At 38.8% G+C, this 26,116-nt stretch overlaps 2 protein-coding genes across 4 annotated transcripts in view; both read right to left on the bottom strand.

Annotated features, from left to right (window-relative positions):
- LOC129762098 (CAD protein) overlaps positions 1 to 9,128 on the bottom strand; it is a 48,708-nt gene extending 39,580 nt beyond the window's left edge. Inside the window, exons 1-2 of one of the 2 annotated variants that reach the window (XM_055760084.1) lie at positions 8,829 to 9,128; positions 8,085 to 8,506 (exon numbers count right to left, since the gene is read on the bottom strand). In XM_055760084.1, coding sequence (XP_055616059.1) covers positions 8,085 to 8,496 — 412 coding nt within the window. In that variant the 5' untranslated portion in view covers positions 8,497 to 8,506; positions 8,829 to 9,128. The remainder of the gene's footprint in view (positions 1 to 8,084; positions 8,507 to 8,828) is intronic. The other variant, XM_055760085.1, reaches the window with a different exon arrangement.
- A 4,687-nt stretch (positions 9,129 to 13,815) lies between these two features.
- The window catches only part of LOC129766374 (uncharacterized), a 115,677-nt gene continuing 103,376 nt past the window's right edge, over positions 13,816 to 26,116 (bottom strand). For both annotated transcript variants that reach the window (XM_055766901.1, XM_055766905.1), the window contains 5 exons: positions 22,188 to 22,401; positions 21,287 to 22,119; positions 20,755 to 21,224; positions 15,205 to 15,330; positions 13,816 to 15,144 (listed from right to left, as the gene is read on the bottom strand). In XM_055766901.1, the coding sequence (XP_055622876.1) occupies positions 14,320 to 15,144; positions 15,205 to 15,330; positions 20,755 to 21,224; positions 21,287 to 22,119; positions 22,188 to 22,401 (2,468 nt within the window). In that variant the 3' untranslated portion in view covers positions 13,816 to 14,319. The remainder of the gene's footprint in view (positions 15,145 to 15,204; positions 15,331 to 20,754; positions 21,225 to 21,286; positions 22,120 to 22,187; positions 22,402 to 26,116) is intronic.

Genomic DNA, 26,116 nt, shown 5'->3' with positions numbered 1-26,116 from the left:
TTCGCCTCTGCCAGAAAGTTCTATAAATATACACAATTTTAAGAGAACTTGGAAAGAATTTTAGCTCGGTAGGAAGTGTTAAACAAATTAGGCAAAACAAGTAGTAGTTAAAGTACGCAAGCAAGCCGCTGAAATTACTCAATGTAGACTTTTTACGGAGGAATGTATTGTCTATATTCCTCCAAAAGCTATCGGAATTGATGGCGTTTTTGCTTCCGGGGCGTCTTTACGTGTCTAAAGTTATGAGCTTTCGGAAATGAAAGCTATTGGAACATACAGTATTCACCTGTTACAACAAGATTCGCCGTGCAGAATGTGGTGGGATGCATGAAGATAAATTATACACTGGACTACATTTTTTTGTGTAAAGGTGATGTCCACGAACCCTCTTCGTGTCCAGCCTTTAAGTCGCGGGAGGAAAAAGTCAAGAACTCTGTCAAACAACGTTCCAAGATGTCTTATGCTGAAATGCTTAAAACGGCTGTGGCGAAAGAGACCTCCAATCCTGTAGCACAAGATAACCAAAGTCTTCATCAGTGAGTGTATATTTCGAAAGAACGCTGAAGGTTTTTCTCGTTAGTGTGTGAGTGGATGAGTATGAATGTGGAATTTATTATTCAGGGATACACATGAAATTCAGCCATATTCAACTAAGTTAGTGGTCCTGAATAGAACCGAGGGGCCTCTATAATGTGGCCGTGTTCGGGAATATATATTCCGTTCACCAAAAATGCAAGAGAGTAAAAAAGTACTCACAGCTTACATGTATCTGCTATGACAATTTCCCTAGGCGCTTCAATTTCAGTTCAGCCCGGCGGTAGAAAACAAAAGAGAAGAGAGAAGAGCATAATGCATACGAGTGTGAGCGTCACCATTCTCATCTCACATCGCAATAACAACTAAATGGAACAACCGAGCAGGCACCAGCTTGCATACAGATTCGTGTGATTTCAATATCCTGTTTTCAAAGCAATTTTTGAGCTATTGAAACAAGTTTTCAGGTCAATAATTAAAAAGCATTTAACTCTTGGACATTTTATTTTTCGATTGAAGTGATTATCACAAAATGACTTTTTCCAAAAAATCATATCTTTTGACCTACTAGACCGGTTCAGATGATCAGCATATCAAATTAAACGCAATGAACTAGACTTCTTTGAAAAAATATCACACTTGCGAAAAAATTGTACCTGGACGTCAGCTAAGAACACGCAATTTGTTTCTAACGAAGACATCCAGAACAAATTATGCAATCAACGCCCCTATCAATTGCATGATGCGCAATTAGCACAGCGAAATAATTGACCCAACAATGAATAAAAATGGGTAGGTTAAATTTATGATATAACCGCAAGGTTGACGTGGGACTATCGTTGGCTTAGTAATCATTTATTTGTATTGATTAAATTATTGATTAAATGAAACAATTTTCGAATTCAACTGAATTCAACATATTTGCTTTATAAGTAAAGAAATTGAACAAATGCTAAAAATACCTTTGACTTGCACTTACTTGCAATGTCGATTTCCCCAGGCACCTTGGTTTTAAAGTCCGTGTTAGGGAACACATTTCGGTGGGAACACACATCCTTTCAACTTTCATGTATTTGCAATGCCGATTACCAGAGGCTGCTTGGTTTTAATGTCTGTTTTGGGGAAACCGTAAATCGGGCCAATCAAAACGTGGCAGTTAGAGAGTTTAGGTAACGCTTAACATTATACAGTTATTCAATTGTTTATCTCATGAAAAATAACATTTTATTAATTGTGATAGATGCGTAGAAATATTTCCTATCAATTGATGCAAACATCTTTCCGATCTATTAAGAAATGTTCGAGTTATAAGCATTCTGAATCTTTCATTTTTTTCCTGCATGTTGTGTTCAGGTTCAGGTATATTTAGGTTAGACGTAGTCCCACGTCAAAAACAACTAAAAAGAAACATGTACCGTAGGAATAATATTTAACCTAAGAAAACATTGAAACATTAACATATAAGTATGTAGTCTACATTTGTTTCACGAAAAAGAGTACATAAATAAATAATAAATTGAATGTTTGAGGGCAGTATGTATTCTGCAGGCAGTCTGATTTTTGTCACTTATATTACACATATGTTTGATGATTGTTATACACACTTTTGCCCACTTTTTGCTTTATGCTGTTTGATCAAATGTTTAGAATTCAAGATTGTGATCATCGTATCAATACTTTGTCGATTTAGATGTTTAGTTTTGGCGTAGTACTACGTCTTACATTAAGGGTGCCAAATCAGAAAACAGGTCACGTTTTTATGAAATAAAGTTAACGTTAATAATTATTTTTGCTGCGAACGGATTTTAACGATTTGCATACTAATCGAATCGGAAATTTTCTAAGATTTGGTTGATATGCTGTACATTACAATCACATAGTCTGTATATGGTTTAAATTGATGAAACTTGGAAGAATTCCCATTTCCCCATACATTTGTTATGTCCATTTGTGTGCTTTCCCGAACAGAGCTGTCAATAACGGGCAACTTATGCAGCCGTTAGAATAGAAACAACGAAGGGGGATAGAGAAAAGAGAATATTTGCGAAGTAAACTCCATTCTTGCATAGTAAGCTGTCGCTAGAGTATAAGTATAACATCTCCCCTAAGGAAAATTCTCAGAATCTTTCTGTGCTCGAAACAACAAAGGTCGCTTATTCTGCTCGTTTTGTGTTTTATGTTTCCCCTCGAGCTGTGAACGTTAGCGAATATATATATATATATATATATATATATATATATCGCTGCAACTGTGTGCATCTGTTAAACGCGAGTTTGATGCTTGTTGAATGGCGATGCATTGAAGATGCCTCTCGTTGAATACTCAGTTCAATGCGTGCATTGATATAATGAAACAAATTGCGACATATGACGAATTATTGTACTGTTCGTCGCTTCTCGAAATGATTCCACAAAACCACGCAAGCCATTAAACCTTTTCAGGGTCCACGGAACTTTTTACCGAAGAGTTATTTATGAAATTTCGACGTATTCGCAAATAATATCCGAAATGATAAACCAACAAATTTAAAAAAAAATTGCGTAGTCCTACGTCCTAAGCGGTCGTGTCCCGGATGCAACCCCTCGAATTTTTTACTAGCTCTTTTTATGAACCTTCGACGTATCCGCAATTATTATCGGAAATGATAAACCAACAAGTTTCAAAAAAAAAAAAAGTTTGCGTAGTCCTACGTCTTAAGCTCGGATACAACCCCTCTAATTTTTTTTTTGTTATAATCTATATATATAAAACTGAATTTCTGTCTGTCTGTCTGGTTCTTATGGACTCGGGAATTACTGAACCGATCGACATGAAAATTGGTACGTAGGGGTTTTTGGGGCCGGGGAAGGTTTTCGTGATAGTTTGAGACCCCTCCCCCCTCTCTAACACAAATTTCTACATTACTCGGGAATTAATCAAGCAAATGAAACGGATTTTGGCATATGGAGGTTTTAGGGTGCAATAAATGTTTCTATGGTGGTTAGACTCTCCACCCCCTTCTCTAAGGGGGAGCTGCCATACATAATTAAACGGGGTCGATTAGAAGATCAATCTATGAACAGTTCTGCGATTGGACCCATGAACTTGCTCATAGTAAGAAAACGTGAATGTTTGAACGTATTGATAACAAAAAAAAATTGTGCGGGACGAAGTTTGCCGGGTCAGCTAGCCAGAAAAAAAAATTCGATAATTGCCGAGGAATGAGGCATTGTAAGAATATTAAATTGCGAGGGAACTCTCATTTCTTTTTAGGCAAAGTTTTTTTTGTCCAGCAGAGATTTCTCTACGGAGCAATTCCAATACATCTTCGATGCGTGAGATTGGGATTGTATTAGGATTTAACACTGCAGAAGCCATCATCGAAATCAGCTCTCTGTCACATCTGTTTTGCCAACTCCACGCGTTATTTGTACAAAACTCTGTACTCTATACCGCACAGATTATGTACAAAAAAAATCCTTTCCAGATAAATGTATACGTCCCTGATCAATATTTAATTTTCTCTGATAGTCTTAGCAGTGTACAAGCCTTTCGCTCCTTGAAACTACCAGAGGCGACGCGTGACCAGTTCAATCAACAATGGTGTGTGTTTTTTATCGTTTCCATCGTTTCCGTCGTTTCCAAATTTTGAACCGCAAATGCCATTTTTACGCAAGACAGCGCATTAGTAGTAGCGATCGCTTCAAACATAGCCGACTGCGTTTGCCCTTTCGCCCTTGGAGATGCAGAAAAGTGTTTGAATGACGGCGAGTTCAGATGAATGGTTTGAACCCGGTAGTCATTACTGCGTATTTCATAGTGTTGTGTTGTGTTACGTGCGAGTTGTGTGGTGTAGTCAAATCTAGCCATTAGATTTCATCCTTCACGGTGGAGAAGTTTCACCCAAACAGAAAAGAAAATAAGGATATTCGGGATAGTATGCAAATTACAATGTAAGACAATGAAAAAAGACGGGTGGGTAATGTCGGGGACATAACCGGAGTGACGTAGGACTATACAAAGGGGACAGCTTTTGTTAAATATATATTTTAAATATATTGCTTTATTTTCTTCTCCTACGTGAATACCTACCTATCTACCTGAAAAATTGATTAGTTTACTGTTTACTCTTTATGAATATGTTGATGGTTCTGAAAAGAACCTTTGGTGTTGTGTTTTTGTTATCACTCGATATTCCCATCTTGTTCGGTTAAACCTTCCTGTTTAGCTATTGCGTTTGCCACTCGCCACAGCTTTCACAGTTGGAAAATTTCTTCCCATCCAGCTTGTGACATGTTGTTCAGTAAATTACATTTAATGCGACGTGCCGGAGAAACACTTTGCCACTCACTGAAACTAATTGTTGCCTTGATGAGCGCCGAACCGAAGCTGCTCTGTTCTTGATGCGGGTTTTCTGATTGTCGTGAGCAGCTTTGCAAGCCAACTCGAGCACTCCGACGGCCGAAACTCTATAATCGCTGTTAGGTATACTGGTGCTCCGGCACCAATCCGTTCGGCCTAGTTACCCTTGCGGAGCAATCAGTGAATGCGGCCAACAGGGAACTGGAGACCGGCACGGTTCGAGTGAGACTTTGCCTTTCCCTTAACTTGTCCTCCTTTGTTACGTCCACGATGCCGATGCCGTACAACCACACGGGTTTACGGTTTGAAAGAAAATAAGATATTTTTTTGGGGTCCGCGTGTTTTATACTCTAGCGGTACACACTCACAGGATAAAGACAAATCGGCAGACTCAGCCAGAGGGGCGAGTCCAACGAGATGAACGAATGAGCGTTAAAAGGGAGTGATGGCAAAAAAATACATTCATTACGATTTGTTCGTTCGTTGGATTCACATGCAGGCTAAAAAGGGTCCTTTTCAGGATCACAAAATTATCTTCAATCTAAAGAGTTTATTGTTTTGTTGTCACTCGATATCCCCATCTTGTTCGGCTAAACCTTTCTGTTTAGCGATTGCATTTGCCAGTCGCCACAGCTTTCACAGTTGGAAAATTTCTTCCCATCCAGCTTTTGACATATTTTACAGTAAATTACATTCAATGCAACGTACCGAAGCGCCACTCAGTGTTGCATTGGAGGCGATTTGAACCTGCAATTGAACATTTGCGATGACAGTGGTACAGTGTCGACTTTCAATGTGCGGTCATAATTTGGATCTCTATGTTTACAAAAATGTCCAACTAAATAAGTCGCATTACATGTCCGTCCAATTAGCTAAATGTCGAACTAATTGTAAATTACTGTACTTTCAATTTGGAAACAATTTAAGAGTTGGTGAAAATTGAATAATCTTGAAAGTCCCCAACTATCAATAAGCTCAGAACTACTCCCAAATTCACATACTCATCAGATCCTGGCAAACAAATTATGAAAACATCAATTTGTGTTTTATTATTATTTTGGATAATGTTTTAGAACGCATTGAACTTTATTTCCTAAACTCTTTTTTGGAAGGTTTAATGGCCCTGAAAAGCGCCTTGTTTTATGGAATGGTTCCAATTTAGAAAACTTAGTACTCGTGGTTTTGAAAAAAAAACCATTTCGAACGCCCTCGATGCCGCCTTGTTCTGGATTTTCCACCAAAGCAGATTGTAAAAAGAACAAACTTTTTTCTTCTGCTACCTGCTGCCGTTTTGCGATTGCGTTTGCCACTCGCCACTCGCTGCAACTGCCTGTTGTTGTCTTGATGTGTTCTGTTCTGAATGCGGTTTTTCTTATCGTCGCGAGCAGCTTTACCAGCCAACTCGATCACTTCGGCGGCCGAAACTATATAACGGCGGCTAGGTGGACTGGTACTAACGCGATCGGCCTAGCTACCCTTGCGGGGAACTCCATATCAACACGGTTCGAGCGGGATTTTGCCTTTCCCTTCACTTTTCCTCCTTTACCATGTCCAGACATGGTTGCTTGGGTTGGTTTGTTGATGTGTTGAGATGCGAACCGATGTGGTGTACGGTTTGAATGAGAATGACCGTTACGGCAGCGGAGCGGGGATTTTTAAGCTGACTGGCTGGCTCGAGAATTACGCATGTGTGAGACTGCGACCAATGTTTCGTTCATTTTTTTCTTTTTCCTTTCCAATCGTGCTTCATTCTATTTCACTGCTGCTCTGGTTGCCCGTTTTGGTCGGTACGATTTGAGGAGCACAAAATGGACCAATCAAAAATGGGCACATAGTGCATTTTGACAATGCTTGATATTTTACAATTATTTAATTATTTATCTCAAGAAAAATTAAATGTTATTCGTTATGATAGATGCGTAGATATATTTCCTATCAATTGATGCAAAAACCTTTGCGATCTATTGAGAAATGCTCGAGTTATAAGCGTTCCAAATCTTGCATTTTTTTCTACTTGTTCAGTGCCTAGATTTCCATTTCACCCCCTATATCTTCCGGTTAGACGTAGTCCTACGTCAAAAAAAATCTGAGATTATCCACCTGTTCTATAAACAGTTCGAACAGGCAGACGAGACGCCACTGGGAAAAACAAACGAAAGCATCATACTTTCTTGTCAAAATTAGGGATGCATGGAATATTTTGGTTGATAAATGTTTCCAAATCACATTCATTTGAATTCGTTCCCATCGTTCTGTTGCAGGTAATAAAAAATCGGATTCTCTCGCAAATCTGGGTAGGCAAAGTACTGCAAGGCACTATTTTTGAAAGGCAAATAGCGTATCGGGAAATATTCACCATTTGCCGTCAGCAGGTTCTTACCAGTTGACAACATCAATGGAACATAGATGATCTTGGAAAATGGCTATACTCTATTATTCCCAAAGTTTCGACGAAAGGTTGAAAGGGTTAGACATTGATCTTCCTAAGAAGCACTAATGTTACACCCATACCTCGGCCGCTCTTTATACGGCATTTCGCCATAACGGCCCTTTGCAATTAAGGCACGTTCTCGATCTACGGACTAAAATGTTTCGCTCTAATGGCAAAAAAAATTTTTCGATGTCGATATTAATGCATAATTCATGGAACATGAAGTTGTTTCATTTTTGTTTATAGATTGTTATTGGTTTTTGGAGTATGTTATTATTTTATGTACAAATAAAATAAAAAGATAATATGTATTTTGAATGATAAACCATTATACATATTTTCCGTATTTAGTACCGATCCGATTGAATTTGTATTAGAATAATTGATTCCTTATACGGCTTTTCGCTTTGCGGTCAAGTTTCGTGGAACGCATCTAAGCCGTAAAGCGAGGTATGGGTGTATTATTAATCCGCTTAGTCCGCTTCATTCACTCAAATCTACTTGTCCATTCCCCCTTCCTTTCCAATTACATGAGCAGAACTTTGTGCCCGTTGAGATAAGATTACGACTGGAACTACAAACATTACAAAGAGGCTCTCACTAACACTACAACAGCTGATGATGTAATTACTATAACCCACCACAGGCGCTGTTTCAGACAAGGATAATATCGATGAGGCAACGAAGGAGTAAATTCTATCTTTTATGAAATATCGAGGTGATGTCTCTTTATCCTCTTGAAACATATCAAATAAAGAAATAAAACATGAATCTTACCAAGAATGGTTCCATTCTCGCGAATCTTCTTGGTTAGCGCCCTCGTATCGACGCCACTTATCCCCGGCACCCCATGCTTGGACATCCACTCCCCCAACGTCAACTTGCTCCTCCAGTGCGAGGGTTCCTCGCACAGTTCCCCAACCACCAGCCCCGTTGTCCAAATCTTGTTATTCGACTCGAAGTGCAGCATCAAACCACGTTCGTCCAGATCCTCGTCCGGAATGCCGTAGTTCCCGATCAGCGGATACGTCAGCACCAGTATCTGCCCGTGGTAGGACGGATCGGTCATCGACTCCGGATAGCCCACCATACCGGTCTGGAAAACAACCTCCCCGTCGGAATCCACCTTCGCTCCGAAGCTGTCCCCATGCACGATCGTGCCATCCTCAAGCACCAACGAAGCCGGCATTTTAAATTTGCTGAAAATAAACAAACACCGAATAGCGCCATCAAAACACACGAGCGTAAAATCATATGGTTTTCATTCATAAACAAAACGTTGAAAACAAATCCGCCTCGGTGTGCGTGAAGCGACGGTTTGTAAACAAGCGCTGCACACAGTCGAGAAAAATGTGACGGCTGGAGCGCTACGCATACCAGCGCGTATGCAGTCGCGTCTCGATTCATTCTGTGCTGGAATCAGTCAATCAATCGGTGACTGAAAAATATTTAATTGCACCACCAAAAACACGGATATGGTCCTCATAGTAAACATTTACGTTCAATCACAAGTAAACTCACCGCGAATACAGTACTCGTCTTCAGTTTCCGTTACAATCAGTCCACTCACAGTCTTCCGCTGGGATTTGATGTTTCCTTCCAAAAACACCACAAATAGAACCGCTTCTCACGTGCAATCACCGCCAAAGCGCGTGTCCAGCTAATGCCGCAATGGATAGCGTACCGCGTGCACCAAACCGTTGCTCCGAGAGCAGAAAATCAACAATTTTGCAAAAACACGTGGCAACTGCGTCACTTCGGGAAGAGACTCCAAAACGCACTTCCAAACCGGCCGACAGTCGAGATTGGACTGAGCGGATCAAAGTGCGATGGGTCTCTTCTTCTAATCAGGACAGGGAAGACCGAAAAAAAACAAGAAGAATAGCCGGTTTTCTGTGGAACCGGTCAGGTGTGGAAGAGAGTCTTTGGATGGGGTGGAAAGGGTAAAACTATTGATTTTGCTGGGAAGTATTGTGTTCGATAGCAAGTTGAAATGGTAGAAACGTGCCTAATAGCGAATTCGTTTTTAAAACTGAGTCAGTACAAAACTGACTCTGTAATAAAAAAGTATCGACTAAAATTGATAAAAAAAATTATAAGAGGTTGTGTCCAAGACACGACCGCATTGTTGACGTAGAACTACGCTGTTAGTTTATTCAAGTCGCTTGTTTATAACTTCGTATATTATTTTATAATGCTGTGTATGACATACAGAGCCATACATTGGTGGCTCAAAGCTACTAGAAATATAAACACTTCTCATCATTTTGCGCTATTCTCAAAAAACGCTTCTGTTAATATTGACTGGCCTCGAAAAAGTTGCATTACTTTCTCATGGTCAAGATAAGCGCAGCTGTCATCCTTAATGGAGAAAGTTTTGCTACTGGCGAGCGAAATTAAATAACATACAAAATTCCAGAACGACGTTTACTTTCATGGTGACTAAATAAACGAAATAATATCTTTCTGTTAATCTCAACAACCTCGAAAAGAGTAGCATTGATGAATATTTGCCTCAGCAGAGATTCATTACTAATACCCTAGCGCAAATATTTCCCTCCCACTATCTCCCCTCCTTGTTTAAATTTATCATTACGGCTGCATAATTTGCACCACCAATGCACACGGGAGCAGATACAAATGGGGTTTTAGCGTAGCGAAGATGCACTATTCTTACGTACGGGTTATGAAGCACGCACGTGTGCACACAAATGCCCATAGATCGATGGCTTGAAGCATCTAAATATACACACACTTATCTCTTCTCAACAGCCTTTTCTATTAATTTTGTCTGTCTAGATTAGCTGTTAGCCTTGGTGGAAAGAGTTATGCTACCGCCATGCGAAACCAAATCACAGGCACAATTCCAGAACAATCATTTTCTTGGTGAGCCGACGATAGCCTAACTTGGTGATTCCCCACACAATTGTGTAGCGCAAAACATTAATGCAATGGCATCAGTTTGATGTAATAATTGCAATGCCAGAGACATCAGCGAGTGAGTAACTTGGTCGCGTCCACCCCAATTGCTTTAAGAAAGGCACTCGATTCCTCGCCGTCCAGCACGCCCAGCAACGGTGTTGTCCAGTCGGTGTCCGTAAGGAAGAATGATCGTTCGCCTCAGCGAGATCCACTGTTTATACTGTAGGCAAGTATTCCCCTTCGTTCTTCTTCTTTTCCTTTGTTCACGGAGACTTTAAATCTTACTAGTTTCCCTTCGTTGCTCGTTTTTGACAGCTCTGTTCGGGAAATCACACAAATGGACAGAACAAATGTATGGGGAAATGAGATTGCTTCCAATTTTCATCAATTTAAACCATAAACAGACTATGTGATAGTAATGTATAGCAAATCTTAGAGAATTTCCAATTCGATTGGTGTGTAAATCGTGAAAATCCGTTCACAGCAAAAATAGTTATTAACGTTAACTATATTTCATAAAAACGTGACCTGTTTTCTGATTTGGCACCCTTAATGTAAGACGTAGTTCTACGTCAAAAACGTTTTCAGTTTCACGAATGCGGTGGTTTGTTGGTGTGCGTTATATAGTCTGATTTGTTTATATTTGCGACGACAAATGTACAGTGTCGACGTCTGGTGGCGATATTTGTGCTCGGGAGATAAATTATTCTCTATCAGATCAGAAAGGCCAAGTGCAGTGTAAAAATATAAAAGTTTGAATGAAAATTTTTACTTCATATTGTTTGATTACCTAACACATGTAGTTCTGACACTCACTTAACCATTTGTCAATGCATTTCCACAAATGTTCCACAAATAATTACTATTATAATATAAAATCATCATTAGACACAGTTTTCGTTTAATATGCTTCTGCGATATCGGAAAAAAACCTCTTATTTCATCACATAACATAAATATTCGATACGTTAAATTAAATTTTCATCCATAATTTTGATTTTGAAAGCAGGTTTATTCCACCTGAATATCCATCATTATTTTCGCATCCCAATGAAAGCACACATAGCTTAATGCCGTCTACTCGAATATACTCTTCAAAATCAGAATCCTAATTGGATTACGATTCCAATAATACGAAAGCAAAAGCAGCAGGTTTTCCATTTTCATAGTCTTTATTTTTAGATTTTCCAAAACAATACTCGAAACTTGACAGTTCAGTATAGTTGTATTGGTGAACCCGAGTGCCAACCCGTGAAACTCATCTCAGTGTGAAACTAACAGCTTTGGAGGCGAACTAGTGCGACACTGAGTGCGAAACTGAGTGAATAAAGGGTGTGTCACATCAAATTGCATCACGGAAAAAACGCTGTAGAAATTTAATTTTTAGGAATTATATCTTCAGCTTTCGTTTATAATCAGATAAGAGTGTTGGTCATGTTGGCCATGCTTCACTGTCAATTTTTCGTAAATTTGGAAAAATGTCGTCGAACGAAAAAGAGCGTCGTGATTTATTCCTGTGCACTCATTTCGAGAATCCGGAGTTGTCACATCGGGACATCGGTAAGATGCTGGGAATCGTCCAGTCCACGGTCAGCAGAGTACTAAAACGATACTTCGAGAACCTAACCATCGACCGGAAGGTGAAGAACGGCAAAAATGGATGCTCCGTCAGTGAAAAAGATCACAAGCGCGTAGTTAAGCAGTTTTGACGTGATCCGAGAAGTTCGGTCCGGGATGACACCAATAAGCTGAATTTGTTAAGTTCATTCGTCCAGCGGACCAAGCAGCGGGAGGGCCTGCGTACATACAAGGTTCAGAAGGCTCCTAACCGCGACGAAAGGCAAAACATGGTGGGGAAAACGCGAGCCCGGAAGCTGTACACCGAAATGCTGACGAAGCCGCATTGCCTGGTAATGGACGACGAAACCTACGTCAAAGTGGACTTTCGTCAGCTGCCGGGCCTGTTGTTCTTCTTCGCAGAGGACAAATTCAGCGTTCCGGAGGATATTCGCAAGCAGAAACTATCCAAGTTTGCCAAAAAGTACATGGTGTGGCAAGCGATCTGCTCTTGCGGAAAGCGGAGCGCCCCCTTCGTGATGACCGGCACGGTAAACGGGCAGGTTTACCTTAAGGAGTGCCTACAGAAGCGCTTACTACCACTATTGAAGCAGCACGAGGGCCCGACCATCTTCTGGCCGGATCTCGCTTCGTGCCACTATTCAAAGGACGTGTTGGAGTGGTACAAAGCCAACGGGGTCACCTTCGTGCCAAAGGAAATGAACCCGCCCAACGCGCCGGAGCTTCGTCCAATAGAGAAATATTGGGCGATTATGAAGCAGGCCCTCCGGAAGAACCCAAAAGTTGTCAAATCGGAGGCGGACTTCAAGAGAAAATGGATTTCTGTTCAAAAAAAATTACAACCTGGCGTTGTACAGAACCTTATGGACATGGTAAAGAGGAAGGTGCGAGCATACGGGCTTGGGCTCGAAGTATGAATAAAAATAAAATGCCAAAAGTTGTTTGATAGTTTTTATTTTACTGTCCAAAATTTTCAAAAGGATCGGTCTACTGGGCGAATTTTTACAGCGTTTTTTCCGTGATGCAATTTGATGTGACACACCCTTTAAAAAAACGTTTTGACAGCAGTTAGTGCGGCACTGGACGAAATAAATCGTACACATGGTTTTCATTTCATTTTATCAGAAAAAGCTCTATTTAATCGTTAATCACCTTCTGCATTAATTACGGCTTCAAAATTTCGTGACGTATTTTTGTGTAGATTTTCCTGGACATTTAGTACCCATGCTGTTTCAAGAGCTTCAAAATAGGAATTATTGCTAATAACCCCTGTTTTGTGCACTTAATCTATCAAATAGCCGCTTAACTTTTGATGGGGTTTAAATCTGGAGACAGTGGTTTTCTTCACAGTGTGATCCGGATCGTTGTCTTGTTAAAAACTATAGTTCGTCTTTATGTTTGTTTACGGCAGTGAAATCCTCGAATTTTCGCAAAGCACGTCAACATTCATTGTTAATGGTATACATGAAAAACTTCCGCCTGCTGGTCTCCATACATAATGATGTTGTCACCTCCATGCTTAACTGTTTTTGTATATATCGTTCCTTTGTTATACATTGCACGAATGCTTTATAGAACTCCAACGGTCCAACAGTTCAACGGTTAGCGGCAGGGCAGGCAATTTTTTATGTTCTATTCCATATTTCTATTGATAAAAATAGCTATTACTAATTCTCTAATTTTCTAATACTCAACCAACAAAATATTCATGGAGTTTGTTTCAAGAATCTTCCAACTGATCCCATTCGACTCGCCCTTTCTTTTCTCCTAATGAGCAAGTCACACACATGCTTTACCTCCCTCTCGAGTCACAGCCAACCACTTGCTGGAGTCTTGCTCCATGTACATGTGTTTGGCTATTTCACTCTCTTTTGCGCCGAGCTCTCACATCTTCGATGACAACCGTAGTATTCGCCTAAATACAGGCAAAACATATTACGTCGCTAGGGATGCTCTTAAAGCAGGGGCTTTCTCTCTATCACTAATTTGAGTTTTTTTTTATTCGTCAACGTAAATTTATTCAATAAATTTGGATTGTTCTAAGCTTGTCAAGGTTAACTTACGCAATTACAGTTATGCAACAATTGACAAAAAATTAAAATAATTTCAAAACAGGTCCAATAATTAACTAATATGCACTACACATAAAAACGACGTGTTACTTTCAGGTGTTACCTTTTTTGTGGAAGGATTAAACATTCTCATAGCATGTGTTTGGGTGTTGTGCTTTGTTTTAGTCTGGAAAAGGCATACATTTCCACATCGTTTATGATGTAAAACTAGCTTTTAGATCTCAAGGTAAACAAATGGCATTAATGGGTATCATTTTTATATCCTTTGGGACGCGCTCTCGTTTTTTCCTCTCTCTCGTTTCAGCTTCCTTCTCGCACTCGTTCATTCATCCTTCTTCAATACACACACACTCGCACGCACGCTCGCACTAAGCTTAATATTTGCACATAATTTGATCACTGCTGCCAAAGTGGTCAAGCTACACTTTTTTTCCATTTTGCTACACCGTAGCGGCAATCGTCTCCCGGATCCACTGCGTGTTGGACGTGATTTTATCGTACATCCGGGGTCGTTCCACTCCGTTCGGGGCGCACGCTATTCGCCACGAGGCGACCCCAACCAGGGCCCACTTGCGCTCGGTCGGAAGCAGACAAACGACCGGACTGCCTGCGAACTCTTCCTCGCTGCAGTCCTGCTTGTGGTAGGCCGCCTCCGTGCAGAGACTGTTGACGGTGGCTATCGAAACGTTCTCGCAAGGCTTCATATCACTGATCTTGAGTTGCACCCGCTGCAGATGGTCCCGCTGGCGGCTCCAGCCCAGCGTGTTGCAGTTGGTCCAAACGGTTGGCTTCGGCTTGGGCGGCTGAAAGCTGGCGATGTAGTTCTGCGGGGTAATGTAGTTGTTGGTCTGGGGCGAATTCTCCGGCAGTGGGTAGGGATTCTTCACGACGCCGATAGCCTCCGCCTTGGGGATCTGCGCGCCCTCGTCGGTGAAGTCCGCCGCAAACTCGTTGATTGAGTAGCGGGACGTTTCGGTTAGTTCCACGAGCTCATCGGATGACGTGCCGCCGCCGCTGCCGTCATCGTTGCCGGGTGTTTCGAAGTACTGTCGGTACTCCTTGAGGGGCTTTCGGGGGCGACTCTTGGAGAACCGCTCTGCGTGGGGAGTTGGTGTGACGTTGTTGTTGTCGGCACGGTCGATGGTTTCTTTCAGTGGAATGTCCGGCAAACATATCGGCCGAACGAAATCGGAGAAGACAACGGGATTCTCAAGACGAATCAGGGCAGCGGTGCTGCCCTCAACCGGGGATTTCACCATGCCAATCTGCGCGGGAGGAAATGATTAGTAAACTTGATTCGAATGAAGGTGAAATTAAACGGTTACAATTCTTCGCCGCTGCGTCCAGGGGGCGCTCGAGGAGAGACGGACCGCTCCAAAAATTGCCATCCACGTGGCTTTCGTTTGACCCTGGAAGCAGGACTCCGTTGTTAGGATCCAATCGGAAGAAACCTGAAAAGGTAGAAAAAGTTTATAAAAATAGTCATGATGGTTCCAACTCATTTTTTATTTATTCATTTCGTCAAACAAATGTAGACTACACACTTATACACTAATGTTACAATGTTTTCTTAGGTTAAATATTATTTTTGCGGTACATGTTTCTTTTTAGCTGTTTTTTATTCATTGTTGTGTCAATTATTTCGCAGTGCTGATTGTATATACGCATCATGCGATTGATAGGGGCGTTATTTGCATAATTTGTTCTGGATGTTTTAGTTAGAAACAAATTTCGCGTTCTTAGTTGACGCCCAGGTACATAGAAATTTAGTTTTTCTAGTAATTCAGCTGACTGTACTCGTTGCGAAATTAGGTCATTAACAAAAGAAAGCATTGCAAATTCACGGCGTTCTTTTAGTGTTTGGATGTTTATGAGCATGCAACGTGCTTCATATGAAGGAAGTGGAAATGAGGTCCAGTTGAGTTTACGAAGTGCAAATAGAAGAAACTGTTTCTGGACTGACTCAATGCGTTCTTCATGTACGACCATATACGGGTTCCAAACGATGTTACAGTATTCCAGAATAGGCCTTACATATGTAATATATAAAAGCTTTATTGTGTATGGGTCCTGGAAGTTATGTGAGAAGCGTTTGACAAAACTTAACACACTATTCGCCTTATTTATTACAGAGTTGTAGTGTTCTATGAATGTGAGTTTACAGTCCAGGACGACGCCTAGATCTCTAACTATTTCACATTTTTCTACATTTTGATTTCCAAGACATATTACAATATTTGGTACATGTTTTTTTCTGCTAAATGTTATAGAGTTGCACTTTTTCACATTCAGTGTTAGTAGATTTTTATCACACCAAGTATGGAATACATGTATTTCGTTTCGAAATGCTTCGATGTCGTTTTCATTTCCAATTTCCGCGAAAAGCTTCATGTCGTCGGCATACACAAGTACATTGATACGCTTGAGAACGAAGGAGATGTCATTAACGTACAGAATGAAAAGAAGAGGACCAAGATGAGAGCCTTGTGGGACTCCCGATGTGACTTTTACTGGATTTGAAAGAGAAACTCATTCCCCTACAAAGGTTTGAGCTGGACGACTTATATTAGGATTTCCCTTTATAGCATCATTCACTTGCGAGACGCTATCATGAGCACCACCAACACAGTCTATTGCCGAGCCAAAACGCATGCATTATATTATAGCACGTGTGTTCGAACAAAAATGAAGTTTTTAATGGGCTTCAATACAACATTACACCTATTCAGACCAAAGCGTTGCTGGATGTATTCGGTTGAATGACAAAAAGAAGGATTACCTCATACGCACCTTTCTTAGTTTGGTTACAGGAAACTAGTGCCCTGAGGAAAACGATGGTGAAATTTTCTCTGAAATTCTAGATCCGTCTGCAGATCAACTATTTTTCTCGAATTCAGAAATCCGATCGAGTCGGGATTACCCGAACAGATAGCATTATTGTAATCCGTTCAACTCAAGTTCAATCGTGTTGTGAAAATGTACAACCTTCCCACGAAATTCAACACAGACAACATTGAGCTTCGTCTTCCATTGCTATAAAGTGAGAATGGCAATAAATTTTCGAGTGAAGGATTTAACAAAAAAAAAAATAGAAAAGAAAATGGGCTCTAATATGCATTCTGAGTAACACCTCTGCTGAGCAAATCATTCAATGCTCATGGATTAATATTGAATTTCTTCATTTTTTTATTTCTCAACAAAAATATATTACTTTTTTCGCTTTACTTTTAACTTTTAAGATATCAAACATTTCAATAAGGCGTCGTGCACAAATTACGTAACGCTAGAAATGAAGTTTTTGGACCCCCTCCCCCCTATGTAACAAAAAGTAACGCAAGACGAACCCCCGTCCCCCTTATGTTACGTAACGCTAATCTGTACACAAATTCGAAGTCGTTTGAATTTTTTTTGGCTTTATTTAAGTAATGAGAATATCAACGTAAAAAAATAGATATCTGCCCAGGTTGGAATCGAATGTTCAGACGGAAGTTATTTATATGCAAGCAGGATTGCCACATTTAATTCTGTAAAATTTTCTGAAAAAAATCTGTATATCTGTATTTTTAGCAAAAAATCTGTATCGAAAAACTAAGGGAAAAAATGAAAATGAAGGTTTATTTACATTTTGAATTTATTTTTCTTATTAATGGGTTGTTAAAGTCGTATCAATGCTACAAAATAAATTATAAAAAGGTTTTCTCATAATACTCTGATGTTCATACTTGGTTTTATTGAACTGTACCTTCAAATGTTTCGTCAATTTCATCCTTAAATTTTCTCCTTGAGCCGATACAGCCGATACAAAGTTCTTCGCTTTCAAAATGGAGTAATTGTGGGTGCCAACCAATCTCTGGACTTTGTTTTGTTGGCATTGTAAAGCGAAGATAGTCACTCAACACACGCTGATGAATGTTATTAAAAAGTTTTTTAAAAACGGCCTTTTGTCATCCAACAAGCTGGGACTACGTTATATCTGATTCACTCAATTTTTGTCCCATAAGATTCGTCTTGAGTAGCTCGAATTCATTATCAAAGCCTTGTCCATTACCAGCTTCAACAAATTGACGAAGTTGGCGCATCAAATCATTAAGGTTTGGTAACTTGACGATGTTTTGAGGGTTTATCAAGGCCGCAGTTTTCATAACCGGATCGCTGAAATCAAATCGTTTTGAAATCTGTTTCACGAGTTCAATATAGAAGTCATGACAAATCAATTTGAAGGTCAGCTTCCTAGCTGCATTCAATTTTTTCAATTTCTTCGATACCAACGTAAACATTCTCAGGTTTCTTCAGAAAGTCTTCAAAATCTTTCACATCAAGGTCAGCATCTGCGAATCGTTACACGTAGCTCTCCAAACATAAGTTACCCAACATGATCAGTAACAACATTTTTGTCTCATAATTAAGTTCGCAAAATTGAGAACATTCTGATTGAAAAGTGTAACGTCAATTGATGAGCGGAAGAACAAAGTTTAGGAACAGTATAATCGGTTTAACCATAGTATTGTTTAAATGAGTCAATACGATTGGCGGATTGATTATGGTCATACTTAACTTGGAACGAAGAGAATTGCCGACCTAACGAAAAAATCTACAACTAGGTGGCGCTGCGGTGAAAGTTATGATGTTTTTAAAATTTGCAATGTGAGTTTATAGAAGGCTTGTAGATCTTCGCATAAATTCGCATAAAACAATGATATAATCATTAAAAAAATTTGATTGCGACAAGTTTTATAGAAATTGAATTCGGTGCAATTTCATGTATAACATGTTGTTTTATTAGCTCTTTCAGTTGTGAAAACTGTGTAAATATTGACAATGGCTGAATCAAAAAAGCAAATTCGAAAGAACAATCAAAAACAAGATGAAAAATGCAAAGAAAGCCATCTCGTTGCGTTGCGTTCAACATTTTTATAAATTAAGGTATTTTATGGGATTGGTGCTTTCAAACCATCTGGCATTTAGCTGAGAAGAACATGGACTGGTACATTATGGTATTACAAAAGTAATTAATCCTTCGTTCAATGCAGCAGTCTCTCTCGTTACATTTCACTACTTGCAAACTGGTCTTTGGATGTCCTCATGTGACGAGCAAACCACTCGGCTTAATATCCTACTAATTCTGCTTCGTCAATTTGGGAGTTTTCAGACTTAATATATTCTGGTTTGACGGAATATCCATCGATCGCTAGGTTATTCCACAAATCAGCTAACGATTCCCCTGCATACTAAAAATGTTTTATTTCGAATTCCGGGTCCCTTGTTTTGAGTTTTTCATCCAAGTGAGATCTCTCATGATCACGAAGAAGTATTTAATCTACCGGGAAAGAGGGACAATCTGACTTTCAACTCAGTTGAAAACACTGCGTGTTGCAGAATTTGTAGCAACTAATATTGCATCAAGATTCAATTGATTAAAATGATAGATCGAAAATATCTACGACCTTTTTAAAACGAGGGTTCTCGTCTGGTCCTCCATCCACATTAATTATGGCTGGTTTGATTATTCTTTGGTACCGAATAATCCCAAATTCAGGCAGTTCGCACACACTTTGAAAATCGAGCCCCTTAAGTAAATGCGTTAAAAGAACAGTGCCTTCCTGAAGAAACAGCAACGTATATTGGAACACTGCATGGAACTAGTTCAGCATGACCGAGGTGCCTAAGCTTTATTTTGCATCTTGCGATAACAGACAGAATAAGCTTATGTTTTCCAGCCATGACAAAATCATGATTCGGTAGATTAACGCGATATTTGAGATGCTTTAAACAGTGCCTGCTTACTGCCTATTAAAACACGTGCTTCATCATGTTGGTTCTGGAAACACACCTCTTTCGGTCTCAGAATCGAAGCTTTATTTCGTAAAAATGTGACCTGTTTTCTAATTTGGCACCCTTACGTCAAAAGCCGTTGGATTGAACCTCCTACAGGAACCGAAAATGTAGGTTTTGGCCAATGGTTTTGTTGGGCGAATTTTCGATTGTTTTGTCATTTTCTGGAACGGTTGGATGAACGGAAAAAATTATTGTTGAAGATTGGGGTTTCTGTAACGCCAATGATCAAAATTACACCAATGGCTTTTGTTAAAAAAATATTTTTTACAGCTTGGTCGTTAATGAGTTAGGCACCATTTGGAAATGGGTAGCAGGCAATCCAGATGCCGAAGATCTACGAAGCATCAACGCAATGCTCAACTACCACAAAATAACAAACAATGATCAATCAAGCATCAAGTAACTGAATCCAAGAAGTAACTGATTCAGCCAATAGTTCCTGGAAACCCATTATCAAAGCTGAGTTCAACATTCCAGAAATCAACAAAGAAAGTATCGCTCTTAAAGGTAGTCATCCTCCAATCAGCAGAAAGGAAGAAATCATCATAACAAGACATCAACATCAACAGAATTAACAGAACCAAAAAGAAAGGGAAATACAACCAGTCATTAATACACCATCACCATTTCGAACAATTTGAACAAGGTTACATAAGAGGGGAAGAGTTAACAACAATATCCAAAGCCAACATAATCGGATAACCTAATCAGCCATGTAAATACAAAACCACTTAACCAGCCCGATGAATAAACAACTCAACAATCAATTAGCCCAAGTGGCCAGCTCAGCGGATGATCCAGAAATCCCAAATAAACAATCATCGCACCAAACCTAGACAATCCCACGATCAGGATCGAACATGAATATTGCGACTACTATAAATATTAGGGCAAATTATTTGTAAGTTATGTCTTAAGTAAGCATCTAATAAAGCACAAGTGTACAGAAAAAGAGAAATCGTTTTTTAGTGATTTTTTTAGTAAGTAAGTTAACTAAGGTTTATTCAAACAAAGCACAGTAATGAACTTGGAATTCTTACCAGCGTTCCATCACAGACGTGAGTATCCGCTCGGAACAGAGCTGCCAACCATGGCCAGTCCCCCGGAGAGGCCATCTTAGGCAGACCCACATTCGGATTGCTCGGAAGAGCCGATTGAACGCCGCACTCCAGCTGCCCACAGCCAACATACAACGACTGTTTGCTCTGACAGGTAGTCCTTACGAAGGAGATTTCCGACGCCCTTGGATCCAACACCCGCACGTAACTGGTGTTCGGTTCGGTGTCGTTGCGTATCTCCGAATAGTCGACCCGTTCGAATCCAAGTGCCTTGCAGAGCGATTCCGCTACCGTTGTGCGCACGTACTCGTTGCTTTCCATCCCGACGGAGCACAGCTTGCCGGTGGTTCCCTTCTCCGAGAAGACTGCGTAGCCTTCGGAGTAGAAGCGTGGTCGGTAGGGCACAATAGGCGACGGGAACGTCAGATACGAAACTTGTGGGGAGATGGAAACTGAAAACAAACGGAACAAAATTCAATCAATGATTCACGAAAAAACCAAGCGAAGTCCTTACGGCAATCCTTCTCATCGCTACCATCCGGACAATCCAATTTCCCATCGCAGCGAGCATTTTTCGGGTAGCAGACGCGCCCCCGGCCACAGTAGATTGCTCCGTACGCACAAAACGTGCAACTGTTTTCGTCGGACAAATCCGGACAGTCAGCAACCCCATCGCAAAGCCGGGAGGAGAGTGCATTCGATTGGAGTTCCCCCGAACAGCCGGGACGGCTGTGGCACGACTGAATTCCCGTTGATTCTGGAAATCGCTCGCAATCCATGTGCTTCCGGAAACGCTCCGGCAGTCGGTCACCACAGCCAGCCCAGAACGCCTGGCAGTACTGTCGGCAAACCTTCCCGGGGGTGGGCTCTTCGATTCTTCGGAACTCACACGGAGGCTGCAGGAGTCGACAGATGAAATCGAACGCCTGACGGAAGCACTCCGCGTCCACTAGCTCCCGGAACGAGATCAGGTCGGCTTCGACATCCTCGAGCGAGTTGTGCCCGAAGAAGTTCGGGTAGGTCGTCACGTTGTAGCCAACCGAGCGGCAGTAGTTGAGTCGCAGGGGTTCACACTTGCGGAGTGGTCGAACGGTGGTGACTATCTCGCTGACAATATCATCCTTCCCGCCCAACGGCGATGAGGAAGTTCCCGGGATGTCGTCAAACTGGCCGAGAACCTCCTTGATGATCAAGCTCGACGGATCGATGGTCAGGTTACGGAAGTACCTTGGATGATCGGAAGTAATCTCCTCCATCAGAATCGAGTGCAAATCGGCGGTGGACACAAGCTCAGCATACGGATCGAAATACATCGCAAAGTGAAGCGTCAAGGGTTCGCCTTCGTTGCTGAGAAGCACAAAAATAAACCAATCAAGTTACTACGTTCGCAGAGAAATTGATGATCCTACACTAACCCATCCAGTGCGAGAATTTCGCTCCCTTCGTACGGTTCCCGCAGATCGGACCGTCGCATGATCAGATTGATTCGTTCCCGGTAGTCTCGTGCTCGCTGTTGGAACCACGGTGTGTTCTGATCCGCCAGCTCCGAGGTCCAGTTGTCACCCTCGACCACACGTAACCGGCCACGGAATATCCGATCTGGTAGAGGCTCGGGCCGCAGGTAGGTGTCTAAAATAAAAACAAATGTTGCGATTAGGACCGATGTGCATCAATCGGTGTGAAAGATCTATGTTGTGCCGATGCGATCGAAGACCTGGAGAGGAGAACAATGCATTCACGTGACTTCACGCGGTAGCTGGCAAAGTAGCGCATAACTTCTCGACACAGAAAAACGCACACGCGCGAACACAATGCGCACTTCCCACGAAAATTTACGCGAAGCTCATAGTAGACTGTGGGAGAATTCGCCTTCGTGAGTGCAATCATAGCAATCGTAGTGAATGATGGGTTCTAAGCACATTTGAGGTGTGTTGACGTGATGTGTTGCAATTTTTTCGTTTTTTATTGTCATGTAACGATGGAGGAGGTGTTAGGTTTAGGAAGACGAACGTGTTTATAATCGGCGATGAAAGGCAAAAAAATGTTGCGTACATAATTGCACATAAATTTGCATTCTTCGGTAATCTTATTAATCGAGAGGTAAGAAAAAGTGTAGAGTTATTATCGACACAAGTTACGCATAACCTCAAAATCTAGAAAGTGGGCCACAATAGGATTTCAATGGCGAATAGAGTTCTATTCGCCTTCGTTGGACACAAGCATCGTTCAATTTATGGTGGAGTGAACTATATTTCGAAGGGCATTAGATTCTACTTTTTATTTATATTTTGGGACGCAAAAGAAATACCTTAGAATCGTTAAATAAACATTTTATCATTTGGCTATGCTTGCATTACAATACTTTTAAAATGGAAAATATAGTTTCCATTTCAATCTTCCCCGTTTTCTTGTTGTTCTTCCTTTTTTTTCTTGGAGATTGAAACAAAAGTTAATTTTTATTTGCCTTCAACTTTAGGGACTTAAGATTATGCGATGCTGGGACTTTTGATTTTTGAAAACAAAATCAACAATTAATCTTTCAGAAATGCTCCAAAAAGGATTTTTAGAATGCTTTAACTTTTGTTTTAAATTTTTAGAATTTTGTAAATATTTTGTATTATTTTGAGCTCTTGATTTTTGGTTCAGATTTTTTATACAATTGTTTTCATATTCTAAACTTTGAAAATTTTTATTTACAAAATCAAAAACAAAGAACAGAAATTACATTTAAAGCAGATTTTTTTAACCTTTTTTTTTGAATATCAAAGATTTGAAAATTCTAAAGTCTTTGAATATTCTGATGTTTGATTTCAACTTTTGTTTTTGATTCTTGGAATTTTTGAACACTTTGTACAGGGAAACTTCGATATAACGTACCCTCGATATAACGTACATTTTACCTCGATATAACGTACAAAGTGTGAAGGAAAAATTTGTTCAATATTTTTTTCTGATAGAACAATTTTTTTTTTTTTTTTATCTGTATTATAGTGATTTTCAACTCATTTGGCTGGTTCGTCACTTTTTACTTCCATTTTTGGAAGAATGTCGGGAGTGAGAATTTAACTCGTGACCTTTAGCGTGAGAGGCATGGATGTTACCACTACGCCAGATCGCCTCCCTGATAGAACAATGAATTATCTGTATTGTGATGCTAAAACAAGTTCTGTACCTTCAATCAATCCCGAAATACAGCTGGTTTTGGGATTCCGGATTCTAAATGAATCAAACTTTAATCAACAGTACGAAGGGAAACATCATGAGAAAGGCTGGCTTCGTCTTCTGATTGAAGTTATTCATTAACTGTACTAAAACAGCAACACAATAATATATTATAGACTACTTTTGTGAGTACTTTATTATGCTTCGATATAACGTACAATTCGATACAACGTACAATTTTGAAAGTGAAATGTACGTTATATCGAAGTTGACCTGTATTATTTTAAGCTCTTGATTTTTGTTTTATACATTTTTTTTTGTATACAATTGTTCTCAAATTGTAATGATTGGGAATAAAAAAAATTATATATCCAAAAACAAAGAACAAACATCGAATTTGAAGCATATTTTAGTGAACATTTAGATGTTGTTTTGAATATTAATGATTGTAAAATTCTAAAATCTTTGAATATTTTGATTTTTGATTTTAACATTTGTTTTTGATTTTTAGAATTTTTAATTACTTCATATTTTTTAAGCTCTTGATTTTTGTTTTAAATTTTTTATACAATTGTATTAAAAATCTAAAAGCTGGAAATATTTGAAAATGTTCAGTTTAGAAATCCAAAAACGAAGAGCAAAAATCACGTTTAAACATTTAGATTTTTTTTTGAGTATTGAAGATTTTAAATTTAAAAAATGGAATTTCTGAATATTTTGTTCTTTTTTTGTTTTTGATTTCAAGAATCGGATTCAAGAATTTGATATGATTATGAAAAGTTTTTTTTTGTATTTTTAAAGTTCTCTCATTTTTTAAAACATTTGATAATTGTTTGAATTTTCTTTTTTTAAATTTCGACAATCTTTCTAATCTATTAACAAAAGATGAACAGAAAAAAAACAATAATTTGATTTTTTGAATGCCCAAAAATAAATCATTGGATTCTTCGTGAAATTTTTTGTTTTTTTTTTGTAAACTACTTAGAAATGTTAAAATTTGTCGAACTTTTTAGATTTTTTCAAATGTTTACGATTTTTGGTTGTATTTATGTTAGGTTTTTACTATTTTATTATATTTTTTTTTAAATTGTTAGATGTTTTTAAAACTTGTTACGTCTTTTAAACTTTGGAGGTGATCATTTAATTTTATTTAAATATTTTAAATTTTTCGAACAGTTCAATTTTTTTCAATTTGAATATTTTTCGAATTTTTAAATGATTTAAATTGTTTGATTTTTAATTTTCAATTTATTTTTTCGCTCGTTAAGCCTTTGATTTTTTAAAAATCTTTTTACGTCCTATTTTATTTTTTTTAAATTCCGATGCTTTAGGATTTTTTATTTTCTGGATGCTTTGATTTAGTTTAGAATTTTTAGGAATTTTGATTTTAAAAATGATTATGGTAAACTTTATTTTTTTTGTATTTTTCAATATGTGTTAACAATATTTTTAAAAATATCTTCCACTATTGAATTTTCATTAAAATAATAAAACATGATATCATACACAAAAAATATATTAGTTTTTGTTGATTTAAATTTTTTTATTTTTTCGTTCAGCTTTGTTTTTTAAGTTCTGCAAGTTCGAAATTTGCGACAATTTCCAATTTAGGAACCAAAAAAAATAATAAATCAGAACATTCTTTTCCAATCTGTTTCAAAACGCTTTATTTTTTTTTTAATTCTTGTTTTTATTTCTACTTTTATTTATTTATTTTTTTTATATCAGAAACTTTAAAATTTAGATTTTTTTAATGCTTTGAATTTGTTTTCGATTTTTGAAATTCCATCAGCTATAGAAATATTTGACATTTTCATAAAAATTTTATAAAAAGATAAAAATGATTTGTTACCCCATTTTTTATTTTGATGATATATTTAACTTTTTGATTTTTCTTGCATCCATTGATTTCTTATTTTTTAAAGTCTTTTATTCTTTCAAAATATTGAATATCCCGGATTGAGTTCTTCTTTTTTTTATATTTTTTATTCACAAATTTTATTAAACAGCTGAAAGTTTGAAAAAAAAATCAAAAAATTTCAATTGGGAAATCGAATTGAAACATTAAAATATTTGAAAGCAAGCTTTTTGGAATCTCTTATTCTTTTATTTTTCCAATGTTTGAAATGTTTGAAATGAGTTTTTGATTTATTTTTAAATATTTTTGAAAATATTGAATTTT

This window comes from Toxorhynchites rutilus, chromosome 1, assembly GCF_029784135.1.
Source record: "Toxorhynchites rutilus septentrionalis strain SRP chromosome 1, ASM2978413v1, whole genome shotgun sequence".
Classification (NCBI taxonomy): domain Eukaryota; kingdom Metazoa; phylum Arthropoda; class Insecta; order Diptera; family Culicidae; genus Toxorhynchites; species Toxorhynchites rutilus.
Note: the sequence above shows the minus strand (reverse complement) of the source record. Positions and strands in the feature narration are given on the sequence as shown.